Source organism: Podarcis gaigeae, assembly GCF_964106915.1.
Source record: "Podarcis gaigeae genome assembly, chromosome: 10".
Taxonomy (NCBI): domain Eukaryota; kingdom Metazoa; phylum Chordata; class Lepidosauria; order Squamata; family Lacertidae; genus Podarcis; species Podarcis gaigeae.
This window is the reverse complement of record NC_139686.1, coordinates 44,467,782-44,492,293: the sequence shown is the minus strand read 5'-3', so window position 1 is coordinate 44,492,293 and position 24,512 is coordinate 44,467,782. Positions and strand designations below refer to the sequence as shown.

General features: G+C 43.4%; 2 protein-coding genes across 4 annotated transcripts in view; one reads left to right on the top strand and one right to left on the bottom strand.

Moving 5' to 3' along the window:
• The first annotated feature begins 505 nt into the window (after positions 1–505).
• RAB3IP (RAB3A interacting protein) overlaps positions 506–24,512 on the top strand; it is a 50,445-nt gene continuing 26,438 nt past the window's right edge. Inside the window, exon 1 of the mRNA XM_083699354.1 lies at positions 506–607. Within this exon, the coding sequence (XP_083555480.1) occupies positions 582–607 (26 nt within the window). The 5' untranslated portion in view covers positions 506–581. The remainder of the gene's footprint in view (positions 608–24,512) is intronic.
• BEST3 (bestrophin 3) lies at positions 4,093–24,309 on the bottom strand. Of its 3 annotated transcripts, XM_083699232.1 has the most exons (10): positions 21,071–24,307; positions 18,572–18,741; positions 16,505–16,599; positions 15,214–15,447; positions 13,853–14,007; positions 12,822–12,899; positions 11,619–11,771; positions 7,050–7,130; positions 6,110–6,261; positions 4,093–5,194 (listed from the first exon to the last, which is right to left on the bottom strand). In XM_083699232.1, exons 2-10 carry the CDS (start codon positions 18,721–18,723, stop codon positions 4,252–4,254), a joined length of 2,043 nt encoding a protein of 680 aa, XP_083555358.1. In that variant the 5' UTR covers positions 18,724–18,741; positions 21,071–24,307; the 3' UTR covers positions 4,093–4,251. The 3 variants fall into 3 exon arrangements, with proteins under 3 accessions (XP_083555358.1, XP_083555359.1, XP_083555360.1); XM_083699233.1 differs by lacking the exon at positions 7,050–7,130 and having other exon boundaries at positions 21,071–24,309; XM_083699234.1 differs by lacking the exons at positions 18,572–18,741; positions 21,071–24,307 and having other exon boundaries at positions 15,214–15,359; positions 16,505–16,593.

Genomic DNA, 24,512 nt, shown 5'->3' with positions numbered 1-24,512 from the left:
CTGCCTCATGGATGGCACAGAACCCCACAAATCACCGGTCCTTTCTCCTGGATCATCTTCCTGCCTCCTTTGCCCGCACTTTGGACTCTCTAACCTGTTCATGACACCAGGCCTTTACCAATGTTTCATTCCTGTCAGTTTGTTAATTTGTACCCTGTTGGTTTATCATCTACACTGGTTATTTTCACTTCAATTTTATTGTTTGTTTATTTTTTATTTTTTAAAAAAACATTATTTCACCCACTCTTGGCACTCAGCCCCTGGAATAGTCACTATAAGGGGATGCAGCCATTGGGCTGGATTCTGCCTTGGGTATCAAAATGTCTTCTCTGGTACCAGTGCAGATAAAGGCTGCTGAACCACACCCACCATTGTGAGGTCTTGCTGAGGTCATGATGATGCTTCCACAGCTACTGCCATTGGCTGTGGACTGCCTATGATGTCACAAAAGCAATAATGCTACTGGGTGGATATAAAGGAGGTCCATCCCCTTCTTCCTACCAGAACGCAGTTGGCAACTGCTGCGACGTTCAGCCCTCAGGTGGTCCACATGGCAGACGGAAGGAGGTAATCGCCCAGCCATGGGATGCTGTGGAGCAGCAAGAAGGCAAGTTCATATGCTAAGTGGAATTGAGGCTTGAAGGGACTTGATTTCCATGGTTGGTTTTAATAATAATAATTATTATTATTATTATTATTATTATTCCCCAGCCACTCTGGGCGACTTCCAACAAAACTACAGAGGGAAAGAAAGAGGGTGGTGGGGGGGAGAAACCTCAGACTTTTAAAGCTTCTCTGTGTCTCTCAATGGCACCAGCCTTATTAAGAGTGTTCAGACTGTTGTGGGGGAAATTAGACTTCTGCTTCAAACAGTGAGACTGGGGGGGGGGGTACGGTGCATCAAAGGGAGCTGCAAAATGGGGAAGGAGGGAAGGACACCTAGGGGGCATAAGAGGGGAAGGAAAATAGTTGTGACACTGTTTGTCAAGCCCTAATTTCTCTGACTGTGTGCCTGAAAAGTCGCTTGATGCACATGCACAGAGATAGGGTGTGGACGTGGCCACAGCGGCCATATTCACTTCATACATACAGTTCCCTGTCATGAGGGGTTTTATCGTTAACCCACTCTGGGGAATGTAGCTATCTGAGGGGAATATGGAGTGTCTCTTAGCAACTCCCAGCTCCCATAACAAACTACAGCTCCCAGAATTCTTTGTGGAAAGCATTTAAAGTGGTATCAGAGGGCTTTAAACATATTATAAAGTAAATGTGGTCTAGAACTGGTGTACATCCTGAGGAGAATGCCACTGCAGCTAGAGCTGGGAAAAAAGAGATAAGGGGAATACTGACTGCTTTGCTATCCACGCGACGTGCGGGGGGTGGGGGGCAAGCTACACCACAAAGCTTAGGCTTAGATTATGATGGAGCAGCTGCTGTTTCTGCTGTTCTTCACACTGTGGACCACCAGCGTGGAGCTCTCAGGCCACTGGTGATCCATGAGCCAGTTTGAGAACCTCTTGTTATATGCAACTCTGTTGATAGGCAACTTTCTCTATTTGCTCCAAAGTAAGATAATGTAACTCTCGTAGTGCTAATCATTAGGACTATTTTTGGCTCCTAAATTTTCTTTTTAAAAAATGATTCTTATTTGATTTTACAAGTATAGAACTATAACAATACAAATTACATATCCATATTTAGAGATATTTCCCAAATCTCTAGACTTCCCACCTTCCCCTCCATGGGTCCTATTGTCCGCCTTCTCAACTGCATATTATTTCATAGTCCACATTTTATATCTCTCCATATCAACCTTAGTATTTGCTACATACAAGTGTTATTAGAATCCTGCTAATGTTTTCATCTGCTTATAGTGGTCTCCTAGATCATTTCCCCCCATTCTTTTGGTCTTCTTGGTTCCTGAGCTTTCCAGTCAATTGGCTCCTAAATTTTCTATAATTGTTGAGCTAGCTATTGAAAACCTGAGTACAATTTTACTAACAACAAGAAAGAAAAGTTTTGAAAGGCGTTAGTTATGAAAAGGACAATTCAAGAGAAACAAAGCCATTGTAGTGATATCCCACCTCAAGCAAATAACACTCATAATATTTGCACAAGCGTATGCTGTTTTTCGAAAATTCCTGCATGTTTTCGAACCGGCTTTCTTTTCCGTTGAAGAAGGCCGCTGAAATAGTTGTGTGGCACTTTCTAATTGAAAACATCACCAGAAATGTCACACTAATTAAGAAGGCCTGATAGAAACTGATGCTCCAATGCTGGTGTCAGAACTGTGAGGGGCTTATTTTGCAAAATGCCAAACCTGCCAGAGTGTTAGTGAGCAAAGACAACTCATTTTTACTTGTTCACAGTTTGAAGGGGAAAGGATGGATCTTAAGGCAACAGGGAAAGTAATGGTTGTTTCAAAGCATGCCACATTTTACCTTTTGTGAACAGTGCTGCCTTTGAGTGACTGTAGTGCAATATCCCATCCGTACAATATAGTCAGTGCTGAATAAATAAAGCGGGAACTGTAACAATCTCTGCAACTGAGTGAAGGAGCGTGTCTTGATCCCATGTTACAGTAGCAAGAACAAATTTATTACGGCAGGGGAAACATCACATAGAAAGGGGAGATTATCCTTTTGCATCGCTACCACAGGCAAATAGATATCAAGGGAAAGGCTATGCACAGATTCACCAGGCTTCCCCATTGCAGACATTTCTCCAACGTGGCATGGAGGTGGACCTGGCAGTGGTGGTGGGGCAGGGCCAATGGGAAGCAATGCCATGCCCTCTTCACGCAATCTTAACAAGAGCCTGCTAGATCAGGATGATGGCTCCTCCAGCCCAGTGTCCTGTTCTACAGTGGACAAGCAGATACCCCAATGGGAAACCCGCTAGCAGGACCTAAGCACAAGAGCTCCATCTGCTCCTGCAGTTTCCAACAGCTGGTATTCAGAAGCAATACTGGCTCTTAACTGTGGAAGGAGAGTGAGACCATCATGGCTAGTAGCTCTATGTGATTAAGCAACAATTAACCACGGAGGATAAGGCTAGTGAGTCAGGTGTGCGTGCAGGAGCCAGGCCCTGTGACCAATAGGACTTTGCAGGACTGGGGCCTTCCTAAGTTTGTTCTGAAGAGGCAAAGCGTGGCCAAGGGATAGAGCTGGGAAGGGATAGGTGGTCAGCATTTCCCTTCAGCTCTTTGCCACAGCAACACACTTCCTGCCTTGCTGCATTTGGCTTCTTGCTTCCTGATACTTGAACCTCAGCTTCTTGACTCCCTCCTTCTTGATCCTCGGACCTTTGACTTCTTGACTCCTTGCTTCCTGACTCTCAGACCCTTGGCTTCTTGACTCCAGCTCTCTGACCCTCGGACTCTTGGCTGCTGACTCCTGGCTTCTGGACCCCTGTTCCTGCTCCTACCCCACCATCTTGCCCCCAGTCTTGACTTCCCTTGCCGGGACTTCGATCGCCTGTGAACCGGACCTTGACATAGTGACTGATGGGAAGTTCTATGAGCTTATTTCTTTTCTACCTATTAAGTAGCAAAACAGGCTAGAAATGATACGGAATGAAATGCACCAGTAAAATGTCAACCAGTTGCCAGAATGGACAGGGCTCAGAGAAAGAATCTTCACCCTTCTCCAGTCACAATGTCCCAGTAATGGGCAGAAATATGCCTGCTGAATGTTGCCGCTGCCTTCTTATCTGTGGCTCTTAAAGAAGCTTCAACACCAGTTGAGATACAGGCAGCCCCCTGTTTATGCGAAGGTTACGTTCCAAGGCAACACACACATCGGTGAAATCGTACATAACTGAAACCCACTGAAAAAAGCCTGCAAACACCCCACCCCACCCTCCATTCTGCCCTTTTAGTGGCATTTCAGTGACGTCTTTATGACGTTTCTGGGTCACTTCTGGGTTCGGTGCAATGGTTGTATACACAGTCGCACACATATTGAATATGCATAAATGGCGCACTTACCTGTATGGTCATCTTACTGTGTACACACACACATACACCCCCACCTGTATCTCATATTTACCTGTTCAGTTTGAGCTAAATTACTCAGAATCATTAAACCAAGATAGGATTAAATATTTTCAAATTGTATTATCAATATTGAGGCTTTTGGTGAAGCATAATGTTGCCTGCAAGCTGTTGCCTGTCCTGAGGTGAGCTGTTAAAAAATAGATGCCCTGCATGGCATGAGTCAGCAGCACAAGATCTTGGCGCTCTCCAATTTGTCAGAGGTGCCCTTTATTTTTCTCATTGCTACACTCAACGATATAAAGGATATCAGTTTCTCTAGCATCCACTTGTTCCGGTAAGTGGCTTGTGTCAAATGTATTAGTAGCAGCAGCAGGAGAAGAAGAAGAAGAAGAAGTGGGAGTGCTCTCAGTACTTAAGCTGCCTTCTCCAGGCATTGTCCCAGACTCTGTTGAAAGAGATTCAGTTTTTGTCCTAGGTGCCGCATGGTGAGTAAAAACATCTGGGTATTGCCACATTTGATCATTTGGCAGGTTGCTGGATGTGGTGCTTTGATGGGTGCGAGGTTCCTTTTCCTGTTTTGCACCAGTGGATGAATCCTGTTGCCTGGATCCCATATGAGGTGGTGCAATTTTTGAAGGAGATATGAGCAAATCTGTGGGAGAGCTGTGCAGCGGAGCACAGTGGGTCATCACAGGTCCTTCAGAATCAGTCTCTGACTCACTTTGATTGTCAAAATCTTCTTCTGTCAGGATGTTAATGTCCTTGTTTATTTGTGAATTCAATCTGCCTTCATTTTCAACAACCATCTTTTCAACGGCTGCCGAGTCCATTTTAGCTAGGTTTTCTTCTGCACCAGACTGGTAGCCTGTCTCCAGACCTTCATTCCTGCTGCTTTCTCTAATGACTCCAAGATCCATGCTCCCGTGCCCCCTCTCATGGCTTTTCATGCTGTTTGAGGAGAAATGTCTCCCCCTGGAGTGCATTTCTAGCAACTTGCCAATGTGATGCATTTCGTGAGAGGGGAAGAAAACAGAGTTCTCACTCGACTGCCTTTGGTAGGACCGTCTTGTTGGAGCAGGAGAGCCTTCACGGACACTCAGGAACCGTTTCACTTTTCTCAGCATCGAATGCTGCCTTCTGGGTTTATCGTTATTCCGCGGCCAGTTTTCTCCATGGAGGAACTGGCTATCAGTCAGGCTGCAAGTTGAAACATGAAAGCAGTTATCATCCCCATTGCTAACAATGAACTCAGTTCTTAGCGTGTGGATCCTTATGGGGCCCCATCCACACATGGTGGCATCATCCACAAAGAAAAGGGAGGCAAATCCCCCAGGATTTACAGAAGTACAACAAAACCTTTGGGAGGGGAACTCTATGAGGGGAACATAAAAAAAAAATCCCAACCTCAAGGATTGCCTCTCCCCATATAAACCATCCCAGACCCTATGCTCATCATCTGAGGCCCATCTTGGTGTGCCTCCTCCATGTGAGGTCTGAGGGTGGCAACACGAGAACAGGCCTTCTCTGTAGTGGCTCCCCATTTGTGGAACGCTCTCTCCCAGGGAGGTTCGTCTGGTGCCTTCATTATAGGCATGAGACAAAAACGTTCTTCTTCAACCAGGCCTCAGGCAGATTAATATTATGCAGGCTTTTAATATGTGTTTGTGGGAAGGGTGGGTTATTGTTCCACTGATTTGTTTTAGTTATTTACATGTGTTTTTTGTAGTTTATTCTGACTAGTAGTCACCGATAGCTTCCTCTAACATGAATTTGCCTACTAGTCATGGTGCTAAAGGTTGCCTATACTGGATTGGAGGCAACGTTCTCCAAAATACCTCTTGCTGGAAGCAACAGTGAGAGAGTGCTGCTGCCCTCATGTGCTTGCCTAGTGACTGGAAACAAGAGACTGCATGAGATAGCAAGAGCTCTGCTGGATCAGACAAAAGAGCTATGTTCTTAATAGTCTGACATCTGGTATTTTCTATCAAGAATTCGGTATGTCTAAGCCTGAATTCTTTTAGGACTGGGCTGTTAACGATGGAACAAACTGGGCCCATGAGGAACCATTTTGACCCTGTCTTAACTATGGTAGGAGACCGCAGACTTGCGTACCGCATTTCGATGGTGGATCCAAGGAAAGATGGAATACAGGAGTCTGCAGCTGCTAATGTGTAGGGCGGGCGGGCGGAGGAATCATCCCAGTAAATGTCTTTTTTCATCCTGGGTAAATTCATGTGCATTTCATCAACAGCCAGAAGTGAAACCTGGAACAATGTCCGTGAATTAGAAAGCTTGCAATGCAGTTTTAGGCGCAATAAACTCTGACCACAGTCTAGAGAATAGAGAGAACTGCACTATTCATACCCAGAACACCCAACATGACCTGGTCATTAGTTTTTTTCCAAGCAGCAGCTCCTTGCACCCTATGACAAAATTATATTGAAATGTGGGCATTTCAGAAGCAATTTGTGAAGTGGTTGCTGTTTGGAGTAGGGCGGATCTGCTCCCACAGGGTGTCTGCAGGCCTTTGAGCATGCATAAAAGAGCTCTCTTCTGGTAGCTTTAAGCTACAATCTGTCCAGACTAGCCAAAACCAGAGGAAAGTGAAACAACCTCAGAGGAGAAAACGCCACCATTGGCCAGAGCACTTACTAGGGTTTGGAGTACCTGCTGTAGGAAAAATGCATGCATATGAACACTAAAGAGCCATGCAGCCTGACATTTCAGATACTGCAGCAAAAAAATATTTAGAACTCTTGATGATAGCATATTGTAGGGTAATGATGTGTTTCCCCTGTACTTTTGCCAAGAGAACAATCTGCCTCTTAGCTCCGAAAGCAGTCACAGCAAAATAAACGAACATGGCAGGCAGTGAAGAGCCTTCAGCAATGTGTTGAAGTGGAGCTTGCGAAGAAGTGTTCGAAATATGTCTGTAGTCTAATCTGTGAAATGTGGGAGGAGGGCATCACGCAATATTATCCATGGCAGAAATTTTTTAAAAAATTACATTGCTGCAGAAAATAATTGTAAGTGGCAGCAAGAAAAGTCACACCTGCAAATTCCTATCGATGCACCAATTTGTTTCAAAATCATCGTCGTCTTCACCAAATGGGTTGATGAGCTGCTCAGCAACCTGTTATTAGAATTGCACGTATATATAAGTACATCACCAAAAGCTGAAATATCAAAAGATATTTATGCTACAGATTTGTACTAATGCACAGTCCCCTAGAGGGTAAGGACGATGCTTTTGATAGGTGATTGTGCAATCTCCACATTTTCCCAAGTGGATTTTGCAGCACGCGGCACCTGATCTACTGGACTGAGAAATCTGTTGGAGTAGGGGAGGTAAAGTATACAAAGAGGCTGGGTTTTCTTTGATAAATCTGACAGATTCTGCCAGTTACAAAGAGGAATGGGTAGAAGAATCCAAATCCCTCGTCAGTCGTGCTGGGGCTTAACAGACCCAATAAGCATGCGAGACGTAACCGGCTGTGTTCTTAGATAAATAAGGTATACTATTCATAGTATCAAATTATAAATTGCAGCAGAAGTAACTTATAAAGTTCAACAAACGAACAAAGTAGAAGACCCAGTGGATCAGATCATACTTTAGTCAGTTCATGCATAAGGTCCATCTGTGTAATGGTGTCTATTCCATCTGTCTGTTCGTAAAGTCCAAAAAATCCACATGAAAGGTTGTTACAGTTCCACAAAATCCTTACACAGAGTCTAGACAAGGATTTCCAGAATAATGGCCTTGTTTTGCCGTCTTGGACTTCATTAGTACTTAAAGCTCATATGTGATATTACAAGACAGTGGATCTTATGGCATCATAGTATCTGCATGACCAATATCACCTCGAAAGCCCAGCTGCTCATGACTGCGAGAGCGGAAGGTGGGTGGTTCAGGAAGGAAAGTGTTATTTCATTATGTTACTTCCTGGGCTAACATGACGAAAAGGCCTATATTGGGCCTATCTTACCATCCTGTGATGGCGGAAGTATTGGCTCAAGGGTGCAGTGGTTCCTAGCAGGAACCCAGTGGATTCAAGATGAATTACGATTTTACGAACAATTATGTATCTAGATGCTACAGAAGTAGGACAATGAGACTTGCTATACTACCCAGCTAGGCAGATATCTGTGAACAAGAAATCACATTGCAGGGCATCCTTAAATGAATGTGGAAGATATAAAGGAGAGTGACTACAAGTGGAAACATTGCGTTGGCTCATCTGCCACAGGCAATGCGGCACATGATATCACAGTCTGAAAAGAAATGCAAACCAGGACAATTAAGTGCTATTTTAGGATTCCTGGATATGAGAACTGAACAGATTAGTGACTAATCCAGGACAACACAAAGTAGGATTAAAAGGGCCTCATGTGAGGGGGACTGTTGTCCTATACATAACAGCAATGACTGGCAGCCAGACAATGATTTCAAATAACCTGTTTTGCAAACTAACTTGTATTCAGTGCCAGCAGTAGATGCAAATGTCCCTTTCATCTAAGACTTCATAGAACCTTTATTTTCAGTGAGGATAGAACTCACAGAAGGAGAATGCTTTTATTTTTATGTATCTTTGTTATTTGTAGAAGGAACCTTTGCATAATACCTTTGGAGCTGTGCTGTAACTACTCCTTCTGGGCTGTAATGCTTTATGGTTTACATTGCTATTTATTTCTGTTATGTTTGTACTTCTTGTTGGTTAACAAGTCAACACCATTTTTTTTGCGTTCTTCACACTGTCGTATTAGGCGGACAGAAGCGTGTGTTTTAACATCGTTACCGGGGCCAGCAGCATAATTGCAACAAACCTCTTTTGATAAAAATTGCAGCAGGGGGTGTATTCCTACTTGCGATTTCACTATGACAAGGTCTGCTCTGTAGGCTTCCAATGCATGGCTGTACTTGCAAGAAGGACTTGTCATGTAGCTGCCTCGGGACTTTGGGAGACTGGAAGTGCTGCTACTTTTTTAGTTGCATTGTGACATTAGGAAGTTCTTATGATGAAATTGGACTGGGCTGTGATTTGTTATTACTTCTCCCCACATTGGGGGGAAATATTCCTTCGGGGGTGTGTGTGTGTTGAACTAGGTGACTCTTGTGGCCCCTTCCAACGCTACAATTCTATGATTCTATGTCTGATTAAAATGTATAACCTGCCCCATATCTAGGATTTAAGATGTGTGAGAGTTACAATGTAAACATAACCTACTGGGGAAAGCCAGCCAGATGGGCGGGGTATAAATAATAAAATTATTATTACTTCATATGGTAAAATCAGATTAAAACATATGGTCTGATGTTCCTAAATAGGCATCATTAGAGATCAATTTTCTCTGGAGGAGGATAGTACCAGAGGGTTACTCTGAGGGGGTGGAGTCAGCTGACATAATCCAATGCCTAAGCCAATACCTTTTCACTTGCTGTAATCAATAAAGTTGTGGCCTTTTCTTGCCCATTAACCTTATATCACATGTCCTTGTGTTTTCATTCCACTACGCGGGGATCGGGTCCTCGAACCACAAACGCTTTAGTTCCCAAACACCGAAAACCCAGAAGTAAGTGTTCTGGTTTTTGAACGTTTTTCAGAAGCTGAACGTCCAATTTGGCTGTTGGCTATTGTTTCCGGGGCTCCTGCACCAATCAGAAGCCATGCCTTGGTTTCTGAACATTTTGGAAGTCAAACAGACTTCTGGAACGGATTATGCTTGAGAACCAAGGTACCACTGTAATTGGCGCTTTTGTTTTTGCTGTTTATTTTGCATTTTTGTTTTTGAGGATTTTTTGGTTAAATTGTTTTTGTGACTGTGTGGCACCCAGTCCAGCTACTGATTGATTGAATGTGTGAGTGTGGAAATGGATAAAAGCCCCCCATCCAAACAATGACTATCATCAGTGCAAGTAAGAAATACTTTTTATTTTATTTTTATCATCTACAATACTGTCTTATTTATTTTAAAGTACAGTGCATTGATTATTGCTTTCATTTTATGGATCAATGGTCTTGTTAGGTAGTAAAATTCATGTTAAATTGCTGTTTTAGGGGTTGTTTTTAAAAGTCTGGTACGGATTAATCCGTTTTGCATTACTTTCTATGGGAAAGCGTGCTTTGGTTTTGGAACGGACTTCCGGAATGGATTAAGTTTGAGAACAAAGGTACCACTGTACATTGTAGGACAATGATTGGAGAGCAACTTCCCTCTTCATCTGTGATATCCACTATGGTAGAAGCAGGAAGCTCTGGCTACTCACTCATATCTCTCTGTCTCTCTCTGTACTATTTTGTTTTTACCTTGTAAGCACCACTGAGTGGGCTCCTGCCCTTTAAAGGCAGCCTCAAAACCCCCCCACCCCCCACTACTACAGTTGATGAAGTGATCTGTGAAATCCAAGGCTGGCAGATTCCTCTATACACCACATACATAGCCTTCTCAGTGGGATTTCGAGACAGAATAACACTTGCAGCAATTTATAGTAGGCTATGTATAAAACTGCCAAAACCTGCACTGATGAGCGGGGCTGTTTGCAAAGTTGAGCTACATGTGCCTCGACACATTGGTGTGGGCAGGATGCTGTGCATAATACAGTGACGTAGCGTGGGTTGTCAGCACCCGGGGCAAGGCAAGTAATTTGCGCCCCCTAACCCGTGGATTTTAGCACTCGAGTCTCTTCCACTAGTTAGTTAGTGCGAGTGCGCCCCCCCCAGATGTTGCGCCCGGTGCAGCCGGCCCCCCCTGCACCCCCCACGCTACGCCACTGGCATAATACTTGGAGTTTGTAAGAAGTTTGTGATCCAGAAATGCTGCTTGCAGTGTCATCGTAAATGCCAAACCTTCTGCGGTATGCACTATCAGCAGTGTGAATGTGTTCAGATCATTGTAAGAAACATAGCACATTGGATAGCTATATATTTTTAGTATTACCTAAATCCCGTGCTTTTTTTTCCTTAAAAAAATGTTTAGGGGTACTCTCATTTTCCTACTCATATTGAAATACTGCCCCTCAATGAGGCCAAACTTAGATTCACAAAATGTTTCGGGGTATGTGTACCCCTGCGTCCCCCCAGAAAAAAGCACTGCCTAAATCTCTATGTGATGCTGTATGCTGAATAATTGCTAAGTGTCCCTCTCTATATCCCCTTTACTTTGTAATTGCGTCTATTCAGATTGCAAGCCTGAGAAGCATAGCCAGTGTGCTTTTAAGCTTTATAGAATATTTTTTTAATAGAAAAAAGCAGTCTGAATATCATTGTTACTTTATCTTAGCTTGGACTATGAGACATGGATGCCAGATATGATGCTGTTGGCTGAGCTTCATGAAACACAGTGGGCTGTGTCCAGTGGTGACCTCGTGTGACCACAATGGACTTCTATCTGAGTGACAGGACAGACTTTCCAGAGCAGATTTTCCAGAGCAGATTTGCAAGGGAATGGGAGAGAGGAATGGGGGGGGGGGAGGGAAGGAGAGGAGCAATAAAAGTATAGATAGCTTTTTAAAGGGGCCCTTTACTTCCATTGACTTGGCTGGAATAAATCTTACTCATGGAATCTGAACAAACAAATCACAAGAAAATTCCGAACACACTGGAAAACTATAGTAGCGATTTACCTTTAGCCATCCTGCATAGAAGAAAAACTGTAACAATGTGAAGATAGGAATGTAAAGATCTAAATCATGACCTGGATAGTTTTGTTCAGGGTCCAAAAATTGACGTCCTATCAGGCACGTGAAGAAGAAGGTGTAGACAGCAAGTGTTACAACCTGAAATGAATTAAGGCCACATTAAACTACTGCTATGGATATAATAAGGCAAAGGTAAAAGGTAAAGGACCCCTGGATGGTTAAGTCCAGTCAAAGGCAACTATGGAGTGCAGCGCTCATCTCACTTTCAGGCTGAGGGAGCTGGCGTTTGTCCACAGATAGCTTTCTGGGTCACGTAGCCAGCATGACTAAGCCGCTTCTGGCGCAACGGAACACCATGACGGAAGCTAGAGTGCATAGAAATGCTGTTTACCTTCCCACTGCAGTGGTATCTATTTATCTACTTGCACTGCTTTCGAACTGCTAGGTTGGCAGGAGCTGGAACAGAGCAACAGGAGCTTACCCTGTCACATGGATTTGAACTGCCGACTTTCAAATCAGCAAGCCCAAGAGGCTCAGTGTTTTAGACCACAGCACCACCTGTGTCCCTATTACGGATATAATTACTGTATAAGAAGTGTGCTATCTATATCTATATCATCTATATCTATCTATATCTATATCTAATCTATATCTAATCTATATCTATCTATCTATCTATCTATCTATCTATCTATCTATCTATCTATCTACCTACCTACACAGTGAACGGGCAAAGTTCTGTAGGCCACCTACAGTGCAATACATTCTCATGCAAGATGATACAAATGTGATATGGCAGTGGGAGAGCAGTTCCAAGTTGGGCTGTTAGGGTTTGGTCTTTATTCAGTCTCCAGTTCCACCTCAGCCCTAAGAAGTGAATAAACCAGAATGGGAAACCTGTGGTCCTCCAGAGGTTGCTGGACTCCAACTACCACCATCCTTGGCTATTGGGCAAACTGGCTGGGGCTTCTGGGAGTTGGAGTCCAGCAACATCTAGAAGGCCACAGGATCCCCATTCATGGAATAAACTATTTGTGAAAGCAAGAAGAGGTGGAGGGAGACACACAAACTTTCCAGGCTTCGAATATACACTAAATTTAAGTTTAAACTTTTCAGCACCCCAAGATCCATCTCTACCCACCATTCAACATTGTTTCTGTATATTGGCAAAAGGTTCCACTTAGATACCTGTGTGTACACTAGGGGAATTCCAACCCAGTCATAACCAAATAGTAGGCTACACCATGATCGATAACGATTCATCTCCTAAGTGGAAAACAAACAAACACAAAGTTGATGTGGTCACTGAAGAGAATGACTTCATTCTTGTTATTATTAGCATGGTGGAGCTTGGTAATAATAGTGATGTAACAGACTCTCTGGCTGCAATTGGTTTAACTGATGTGATGTCACAGAATAGCAGAGCAGGATTGGTTTAGGCAGTGGATTGCCTAGGGGGATGGCAGATCTTAGAGCTAGAACCCTAAGGCTGGAACCTTAAAGCCAAATAGTAACATTTTATGAAATTAACAGTGCAATCTATACATGTCTACTCAGAAGTAAGTCCCCTTGAATTCAATGAGGCTTGCTCCATCCAGGTATATGTGGACAGGATTGCAGCCTGAACTATGCAATTATATCCTGGATTTTTCAGTTGAACTTTAAATCATATCATTGCTACAGGCCAGAGGAGGTCACTTGCGTATGACAGCTGACAATATAACACTGTATTTTTGGAACACACCTTTCATGTTTCCTGGGGCCAGGAACAGCAATTTTAATGTCTTACAAAGTCCTAGAATGACACTACTACGAGGGCATTGTGGGAAATTAAAATGGCGGCTCCCAGACGCAATTGCCTAGTACTGCTGTTAGGCAAGCCAGAGGAGACTCGCCAACATAGGAGGAGAATCACTAGTGGGCACTTTGTCTGCCTCACACTCAAGCCTGACAGCAGCCCTGCAATAGGCTACAAATCCCTTGAAAATAAGGCATTCAAAATGCGAACCAATGGAAGGGTAGGATGTGAAGATGCCTTGCCTGGGGTGTCATCTGATCTAGGGCTGGCCCTGGTGTACTGTAGTGTAGGATGAAACCCAGTCACTGTGATATAATGGAAAGGGAAGAGACAGGCCTATGGTTTATATACGTAAAACAGGCATGTTTAAGAAAGAGCACATCTCACCCCCTATGGCGTTATGCTGTGTTGGCTTACTTACGATCAAAAGGGTCTGTAAGTCTACACTGTCTCTGATCCTTCCATCCTGTCGTGCTTTCGCTGCCAAATTTCCAAACCAGACAAAGGGGACCCAGTATTTAAGGTGGGGAGATTTAAGTTCATCAAATATTTTCCTTTCCTCTGGTGTCATAAAACCTGTTTATAAAGAAATAGAGTTGGCTTTGGATCTCCTATATATGTTCAGAAAGCGCATCCTCTGAAGCACGTGACCCCAGACAACCTTACTCATTTCTGCTTATAAGTATGTATTATTAAAAGGATGACCATGAACCCCTTCATACAATCAAACGTTATGTCTAAAACAAGGGTGACGAATCGGCTCTTGGAGCAGTTTTATATAACCTTCAGTGGCCCAACCAAATTGTAGCCATGGTGTATTTAAAAAAACAAAAAACTGTCAGTTTCACCTGAAAGAAAGAGAAGCAACAGCTCATGCTGTGTACTGCATATATATATGGTGGTCCCAAACCACCTTTGGGGTTGGTCTGGAGGCAGCAGTTGGTGCAGAATGCAGTGGCGTAGCGTGGGGGGGTGCAGGGGGGGCCGGCCGCACTGGGTGCAACATCTGGGGGTTAGGGTTAGGGGGCGCAAATTCACGGGTTAGGGGGTGCAAATTACTTGCCTTGCCCTGGGTGCTGACAACCGACGCTACGCCACTGGCAGAATGTGGAGGATAGCAGTGACATGTGGTGAATTTTTTTGTAGGGGAACAGTTAGAGCCAGAGATATCAGCTTCTGAGGACAATTTTTTTTGGGGGGGGCTTGTTGTGCGTGTGAGCATCACGCCTTCCTCCCTAAGCTGGGCAGAATCTTCCTTGGCTTTGGGAAGGAGGTGCCTGGCCTCTGACAGAAACTCTTAACAATGGGTTTCTACCATTTTGAATCTAAGCTCTTAAAGTCAAACTGAACCTGCTTGTGGAATCCCATTTCCTATAATGCTACATTTAGCATGATTGTCATGGTTCATGCATCACCCCAAGTACTTACTAACTGGAAAAGCAACTCCCAGGATAAGGACGGAAGTGATGCTTCTCTTTCTGATGATGTGGCCCCAGTGGCGTAGCGTGGGGGGTGCAGGGGGGGCCAGCCGCACCGGGCGCAACACCTGGGGGTTAGGGTTAGGGGGCACAAATCCACGGGTTAGGGGGCGCAAATCCACGGGTTAGGGGGCACAAATTGCTTGCCTTGCCCCGGGTGCTGACAACCCACGCTACGCCACTGTGTGGCCCTGTGCCTTGTCTATATATATATGCTTTTGATACGTCAAAAGATTCTGCCCCTGCTCAGTTATGACCACATGTGACATGGCTGAGATGGAGAAGAAGAGAAATGGACAAATACCTCCTTCTACCACGTGGTCCATTGTTGGAAATCGCTTATAGACAGCTGTGCTCACTGAACGGAAGATGAGGACGGACGTTAAATTCACGTAACGTATTAGAGTTCTTCTGAGCAAGCGGCCGTGCTCGTCTCTCCCCTGGATAGTACTGGAGATCAAGAGCATAAGTCTGTCTGGCCACGGCAGATTTACAAACTGATTCCACCAACGGTTCACCACCAAAGTAACATAGAAGCCTGGAGATTTTGAAAGATCCCGATTCACATTCGTTGCTGCAAATCATCACATAGCTCTGGCTCTTCTAAAAATGTGCGCCGTTAAAATATACACCTAGGCTTACAACACCTCCGTCATGGAAAGCGCTGGGGCCTATAACTCAGTAGTGGGGAACTTGTGGCTCTCCAGTTGCTTCTGGACTCCCACCCATCCTAGTCAGGAAGCACAATGGTTAGGGCTGATGGGAGTTGCAGTCTAGTAACATCTGGAGGCAGGGGTGCCAACTTGAATAAAATATGGGGGGGGCAGGGAAGCCCCGCCAATTGATCACAAGATGTGGCACACACACACCATTTGAATGGCAATGTCCATCAACTTTAGGGGGGACGGGCCCTTCAAATATTTTATTGGGGGGATTGAAAGCACCTCGGCCCCTAGGAGTTGGCTCCTATGTGTGGAGGGCCAAAGGAGGTTTTCCACCACTGCTGTAGCTCTTTTGTGATGTCAGATTTCTTGACGGGAGTATTCAACAGGAAAATATCACGACAGAGCAGCAAGTGCATTCCTACTCCCACGCCACAATTCAAGGTGCACAGCACCCAAGATCAGCCATATTATTTTGGCCACAGAGGCAGAAAATTCCACAAGCACTTCCCCTCCTTCTCCTCCCAAGCAGTAAAAGTACAATCCTAAGAATTTAAATAAGTAACAACTCACTGCCTTTTCATGATATCCGCTCTGCCTGAAGCGGATGCTACACTTTGCCAGCTCTGGTAAATGGGGAGAAACTAGTGCTAGCATGTCTCCCATCCTCAGACTGGTACTGACATTGTGATCGCATCAGAGCAGCTTGTGAACTGAGCTGCCTACTGGCTGTACACCCCTGGTGCATATGACGTGCAGTTAATATTGTTAAACAATTTGGGAGTAAGAAATCTGGGCCAATCTACTATGACTCACCCAGAGATCTATCCAGTACATCCCAAAAGCCTTCCTGCCCATCCCTGCTTCAAGGTTAGTGGTGAAGTCCTAAACGAAGTCATGGTAATTATGGGATATACATACGTATATACTCACCAAGCACAAAAGTAACTGGGATTTGTTCTGCATATTTGTCACAATAAATGGCCAGTTTTTCAAAGTATCGTTTCTGGCTACCAGTAAGAAAAAATCTGCAAGGACAAAAGGAAAAAAAAAAGGGGGGGGGGAGATATTAGTTTTTCAAATTAGTTTCTTATAAAGAGGAGGTTAATTCCATATTAAGAATATAATATGAGCAAGCCGGAATATTAGTATTAATAGTCATATTTACTGCATAGGAGGTGATAAGGAAGCTCGTCTGTGTGTTTCACAATTATGACAAAAGCCACTGCTGCGAGACTGACAAGTGAATGGAAAAATCTCAGATATGCAGAATGAAATGCATTATACAACTATTATTCCGGGCATATAACTCATTGGGTCATGCTTCTCAGCAGACATGTATAGGCTTGTCCCTGCTTAGCAACGTGGGTGAAAATGAGAAATATTCAGTGCATTATCACAATATTTCTACAACAACACAATTCTGTATAACGTTAATAATACAGCCCGTTAAAAACATCTGATTATATAATCCATGGTGGGAAAGGAGGAATCAATCAAACAATGGCCACTCAACAATAGCTTATGCACGTTGTGAATCTTGGAGGTTGTGAAAGATGCAAACTCTAAATCCACATCAGCACCCAGATCAAACTATGCAGATTGCTTCTAAACGACTCTCATTACTATTCAGGACATTCCCCAAAAGATCTATAACAAGACAAAATTGGCTAGATTGCACTCCCCCCCTTTTATTCATTTATAAACACAGTTTTACACCACCTTTCAGTCCTAACTAGGGCCCCCTGTGGCAGTGAACAAGAAGACGACAACAAAATTAAAATTCAACAACAAAATTACAACAGAAAATTACAGATCAAACAAGAGCACAGTAAATGAAAAACCATTGCAATCATAAAACATTTTTGCTGCCTGCCTAAATGTCATCAGAGATGGGGCCAGTCTAATGTCCCTGGAGAAGCTGTCATGTGATCCAGCTCTGAAGAAACCCAAAGCTCTGGCCAAGGACACCTCAGGAAGCAACCCACACCCAAAGCTCTACTTGCAGAAATTTGATAGGAAAAACCACCGCAAGACATAAATGGGCCTGTTTTTGCTAGAATGTATTACTAATTGGGGGAGGGGAAGCTATAGCTCTCCTATTGACATATTGTTATAATTGAGTATTTGTCTTCATAAAGGGATGTAGCTTTGTTTTCACAACACTTTTGCTGTTGAATATCAGAGACTTTTCCATTTCATTGTCAGTCGGTGTAGGAGTGACTCCCAAGATAACTGCAAGGCAATCAGCTTCCTTATTGGAACAGGAGGCATGGGGGCTGCACAAGAGATCCTGGACCTTGTATGCTCTTGCTGAAGCCAAGCAGGTTTGAGTCAGGTCAGTGCCTGGATGGGTAGACCCTGGGAAACCACTTGTACGCTGTCTCGGGTTCCATGAGAAAAGTAGGATATACATTTAAGAAGATTAAATAAATAGTGATATTGCATAGCTCCTTCAGTAGAGCTTGTGCAGGAGAACATCGTAGTGGATTGTGTCATAATCATGTTTCTTCAAGTCTTTCTTCAAGTACCAATCTTTATGTGGCCTAGATAGCACCATCCTTCTACAAGAAGATGCAAGCAGACCTGGGGGAAATTCAGGTTTGGAGAATTCCTTGTGGAGGAGAACAAGCCCATGTATTTGTGGCAAGGGAATAGTTCAGGCCACAGATCACTTGAGTGCTGGTGAGGGGGATGGGAGTCATAAAACTAGGAGGTGTGGGTAATCTTTCACCCTCCAGATGTTGCTTGATGACAACTCCCATCATCCTTCACCATGGTTGGCCATGATGGCTTGAGCTGATAGGACTCCCAACAACATTTGGAGGGCTACACATCCCTGGAACAGAGTATCTTGAGAAAGGGCAGGATTGGCTACAACTGCATCCTGAACAGAAAACAACATACTGAAACGTTTTGTTGCAGATCCCTCCATCATTATCCAAGGAAAGATTGCAATACGGAGTTTTTCACGAGGTGGAAAAAACAACAACCCAGTACCTGTATAATAGACTTATTGCAGTGTAGAGAAAAGCAAAGAGCAAAAATTCTCTGTAAAGCAGTTTGTAGATGCTTCCTTTCCACTTGAGAAGCAATCTGTGGAACCCAAAGAAAGTGGCATTTGCTACTTTACTAGAGTATGTGACTGTCATCGCCTCTGCTGGTTGCTCCTGGGAAAATGGAAAGACAAAACACAACAGGTAACCCGTATAATTTTTATTTAATTATTTGCATATTAATCCACACTTTCATTAAAAAATATACACCAAGGTGGTATACTACATATAAGAATGCAATCAGAAAAAGCATCCATAAAAATGCTATTATAAGATCGAGAAAGCATCATTGGTTAAAAAAGGGGTCTGAAAGAAGATAGGAGTGGGTCCCACCAAACCTCTACTGGTAAGATGTTCCACAGGCCACACTAATGCCTCTTTTCACTCCCTAGTGAAGGACAATTGAAACTCAGGGGTGTGGGGGACTACCACACTTGCTCCATCGGAAGATCTCAGTACATGTGGTAGCATTGAAGGGATCAGATGATTCTTTAAGTAATCTGGGCCTAAGCTGACTAGGGTTTTGTGAATTAACACAAGCACCTTGAACCTGGTTGCGTAGCAAATCAGCAACCAGCACATCTCTCTCAGCAGAGTTACTGAGCGGAGTAACTTGTTGCCAGTAACCTACTCCTGTGAACAGTCTGGCAGCTTCATTTTGCCCTGGTTGAAACTTTTAGAAGGGATACAGGGGTAGACCCACGTAAAGCGTGTTACAGTAATCAAGCCTTGAGGTTACCAGTGCATGAGCCATTGTGGTCAGGCTCTTGTAATCCATAAATAGTTGCAGCTGGCATACCAGCAGGAACTGGTAAAAAGCACTCCTGGTCATGGAGGTCACTTGGGCCTCTGGTGACAGAGGTGGCTCAAGGTGTACCCACAGACCGCATCTCCTTCAGAGAAAGTGCAACCCCACCCAGAACAGGAAAACCAGCTGTCTCCTGGATCTGGGAACTACTCATCCACCAGGCCCCTCTTTCCAGGATTTAAGCTCAGTTTTTTTTACGTAGAATATCAACTTGGACATACAGCATCACAGCAGCCACCACAAGGAACAGTGTTACCAGAGTATTCACAGCACGTGCAATCTGGATGCCTGCTGTGATTTCTACAGGCATAGCCTACATTTTACCAAGCTATGTAGCTCCAAGGGATAACAATATGCTGTAAATTATGAATTCTATAAGAGACACCGGATCCTGCAATTGTGTGGCAACCCTGCTAATAGACAGGTTTTATTCTACGTAACTCAAGCTGTTCTAACGCCAATCTAACATGTCATTAGCAATGATGCTGCAGTGAGCATAGAAATACCAATAGACCCTCTGGACCTTTACTGGGGTTTCAACATGCTGCTTAGAATGCAGCTTTCCATCCTCTGGGTAGACTCAGCAGTAGGAGACGTATTTCCCAACCCAGACAAATGTTCCATTAGTGCAGGGGTGACCAACTCTCAAGAGACGGCCATCTACTCACAGAGTTAAAAACTGGCAGTGATCTACCCCCTTTCTTGGGGTACAGGTCAAAGTTGTTGAGCTTTTTTTAGGGGAGCCATAGTTGTTCAGCTTCTTTGGGGGGAGCCAATGATCTACCGCGGACATCCAGTGATCTACCGGTAGATCACAAACTACCTGTTGGACATGCCTGCATCAGTGAAACATTTTCAAAGCACCGATTAAGCCAGTTGGGACCCAAAGTAGCAAAAGGCATTAGTTGCAATGTTATTGGCAGTATGCATTGGCCGTGTTTAAGAAACCACCTAACAAAGACACGAGCTGCAATCTGGCTTTACTGAAAATGGTGGAATTTAGGCTGTAATCCCCTAAACACTTGACCTGGGAAATTCAAGGGGATTTACTTGCATGCAGACTTGCATGGTTTTATTAGCCACACATAATGGATAATGGGATTGTACATTAGCCTCCAAACCATATTATTTATTCAATTTATAACTCAAACTTTTCAATTTTTTTAAAAAATAATAGATTTTTAAAACTCATATTGGAAAGGAGTATTAATCCCACCTCTATTCATCATTTCCCCTTTGAGGCCTTTTCATGACACCCTCCCAAGAAACGAGCTCATATAAATTGATCACGCAAGCTTTTAAAAAAGTATTAAATAATCACAAACAGACAATAATCTCCCCATCGTGAAAAGCAACCACCGAATGCCTCTGCAGTCAGTACTTTTAATGCAACTATAAATAACTGCTGTGGGTTTTGTGTGTGTTGTACAGTAACTGTGTATCCTAGAATTGCAAGTGTAAATAAAACACCGTAAGAACATCAATCACATGCAGGCATAAGAAAGGCTACAGCATGACTGACTGAAGTAAATGAGGCTTTGCTGCATGTTTAAACCCCCCCCCCCCAATATTTGTTCAAGTGTTAACTCAGGTTAACTCAAGCACGGAGGGATATCAAAATATAAATCGACTAACCTGCTCTCCTGATGAGATCACTCAAGCACAGAGATGATGATCTGAGGCCTTCTGTGCTCCCCAAGCGTGGGAGCGTTCAGGTCACTTTGTTTCCCTCTCCACCTTAGGCACACAGCCTATCAGGGCTTTAATTGCTCCCTGGAGTCCTCACCATAGCGGACTGACAAGCACAGGGGTTAACATGTCTTTCTACTTCTGGAAGCCTGTTTTTGCCAAGTTCTCTACTGCTGTCAGCTACAACAGGGAACAAACGCAAGCAGCAGCAGCAGCTGCTGATCTGGCTCTTTTCTAATCTATAATTATCACTCGTTATCCAAAGGAGGACCCCCTTTGGTCTGAATGCAGAACCAACCGTGGGCATGATTTGCCATGTTGTTTTTTCAGCTTGGATCCCCCCCCCTTTCTGCCATCTGCCTAGTGCAGAAGAAGTAAAGAACCACTTCAAAAAACAAGAGCCTGCTTCTTTTAAAGTGCTACAGAGCAACCTTAACCGTTCTGCAAAGTTCAAAAACTTGTGGAATTTGGTGAAGGGGAATTGGATCAATAAATAGGTATTGCTTTGCCTGCTTGCTTTCTTCTGAAGGCAATCTGTCTGTGCCTGTTTCCAGTGGTTTCTGAGATCAGGAGAATCATTACAAAAATAATGTGATTAATCTGAAGATTAGGAAGATGTATGAGGTCTTTGGATTCTGGGCTTTAAAAAAATCCTAAATCCTGTTAGCAGAAAATAGGGGGGGGGGGGAGTCAATTAGAATAAATTATGCACATTGAACATGTCATTTGTGAGTGCGTTTTCTGCAACCTGACTCATGATGTGAATATGCTTTGTTTTGGTGGCCCAGGGTTCTTGGTGGAAGAATTAGGAATTCTGTGATGCATTTTTTCTCTCCTCCACAGCCTACAAGATAAGGAAGGTTAGGGGTCTGACTGGTGGGGCAGGAGGCTTGCTCATTCCTTGGAAATGAGTGGATCTAGTGAGAAGTAGTGGCTCAGGGAATTTATTTGGGGCTTGAAGGGACCAATGTCTGGAATGCAGAGTAGAATTAGTTAACATAAATAATACGACATGGTAGATATGTGAGATGAATGAATCAGGACTTAAGTCTGACATGTGATGAAATGGTTGCATTATTGACCGAGTTTTTTAGGCTTTGCTAGTGACATTGTTCTCGACTATTTTTCCAGTACTCAGAGATACCGTAGTTTATTCTGATACATCAATTCAGTAGTTCATTCAGGTTTTCCATTTAATAAACATATAGGCCATCAGCAAGAACTATGGATGGATGAATCTGCCAGTTTCCCCCATTTCTTATGTTCCTACTCTTAGATTCAGTTCTCCACATTTTTGCAGTACTATCCAAATTAAAAAACAAAACAAAACTTAACGAAAATTCACCAGCATTTCAGTGTGTATGTCCCCTGATGAGAATTTTTTTGTATGCACCTAAACACGTTACAGGCAATTTCCTTTAATATATGCATATTTGTATAGTAATTTCACTAATACATGCATTTCTTTCTCCATACAGTGGTACCTCAGGTTAAGTACTTAATTCGTTCCGGAGGTCCGTTCTTAACCTGAAACTGTTCTTAACCTGAAGCACCACTTTAGCTAATGGGGCCTCCCGCTGCTGCCACGCCGCCGGAGCAAGATTTCTGTTCTCATCCTGAAGCAAAGTTCTTAACCTGAAGCACTATTTCTGGGTTAGCAGAGTCTGTAACCTGAAGCGTATGTAACCTGAGGTACCACTGTATTCACTTTCTCCATATTCACTTTCTCCATGTTCAAGCATTTTTGTACACGTTGTTGGGTGGCAGAACTGCATCAAGTGTGAATTTCAAAGGCTAACTGGGTTTCAATCTGAGTGTTGGTTCAAGAAGTGTGAAACAGGTAGTTTCTCATTGACCATACAAACAAAACTGAATTTTGCCTCCATCCCAAGTAAGAACCTTTGTACAGTCGTACCTTGGAAGTCGAACAGAATGTGTTCTGGAAGTTCGTTTGACTTCCAAAACGTTTGGAAACCAAAGTGCAGCTTCTGATTGGCTGCAGGAAGCTCCTGCAAGCGTATGTAACCTGAGGTCCATTCGGCTTCTAAAAATAGTTTACAAACTGGACATTCGGCTTCCAAAAATAGTTCGCAAACTGGAACACTCCTGCATTTGTGTTTGGGAGCCAAAACGTTCAAGAACAAGGCTGGTCAAAAACCAAGGTATGACCGTATTTGGGCACTTCAATCTGTGTGAGTGATCTCGTGTGTGTAGATTGGCTGTGTACAAAGGATTGCTATAGAGGGGGCAATTGTACCTTGCACTCAGGGGCAGAGAACCTATGGTCCTCCAGTTCTTATTGGACTACAACTCCCATCATCCATGGTCACCGTCTATGCTGACAGGCGTTGAAATCCAGCAGCATTTGGAGGGCAACAGGTTCCCCAAGCCCGCCTTGTTTAGTACCTGGGATGAATTTGCAAAGCTCAACTCTGCACTGATAGTACCTCTTAGGAGGGAAGAACAGGGAATCGAGACGCTCCATCTTTGCCAGCGATCAAGAGATCAGCACTTTTACAACTGCTAACATTTTAGATGCTAATGGGTATTCAGTGAGTGCAGCAGTAGGTACCCCGATCCTCTGCTGGATTGGGGCCATGGCCTTTTTGCTCAGGGGCACCAGCTGCTTGCTCAGTTCTTGGCAGTGTCTAGGAAAACACTGGCTGCGAAAAGGAGACATTTCCCTTTCCAGACAAAACAAAAGCCTGCCAGAAATGTGTGAGCAAATGGGGAGAGGATTTACTTAGATGTAAATGTGTTTAGGATCCTATCCAGACATTGTTATCAACCACTTATTTCAGTATGGGGATACTTCAATAGTTTGTTGACAATGCAGTACTTCAGGTATGCTGCGAACATTCAAACTACAATCTTAAAACTGACTTGTAGAGAATTTGCACTATTTACCTTAGTAGAATTTATTATTTCTGAGTAAATATACACAGGATTGAACTGTAAATTTCCAAAAATTATACTACTCTCATACTGATAGCACGCAAATATAAATAAACACAGCCACAGCAATATTTGAGTTTTAACAAGTCTTGAAAATAAGGGAGTTTTTCTATCTTGGGTTGATTCCTAAATGAAGTCTTACCTCAAAGGAAGCTCTAGTCTGCAATTGTGAATGCACTAATGTCTTTTCAGTGCCATGTAAATTTCTCTTTATTTTCTAACACCATTTAAATTTTTATTATGTTGTTATTTAGTTCTCTGATAGGTTTTACTTCTTTGCTCTCTACTTTAATTGTTATGATGCTGTGGTGTTTTATTTGCTTGTTCTAAGTGGTTCTATTTGACTTTAAAGCTATCTGATTTTAAAGCTGTACTTTTGCTGCATTTAAACTGTCTTTCACAGAACTGTGATTTTTAATTTTTTAAATAATTT

Coding starts and splice junctions, on each gene's coding strand:
- BEST3 (XM_083699232.1), bottom strand. CDS start 18,723: ATGACAGTCACATACTCTAGTAAAGTAGCAAATGCCACTTTCTTTGGG. Junction 16,600..18,571: donor GCAATAAGTCTATTATACAG/GTACTGGGTTGT, acceptor TTGTCCTTGCAG/ATTTTTTCTTACTGGTAGCC. Junction 15,448..16,504: donor CCCAGTTACTTTTGTGCTTG/GTGAGTATATAC, acceptor CAAAATCTCCAG/GCTTCTATGTTACTTTGGTG.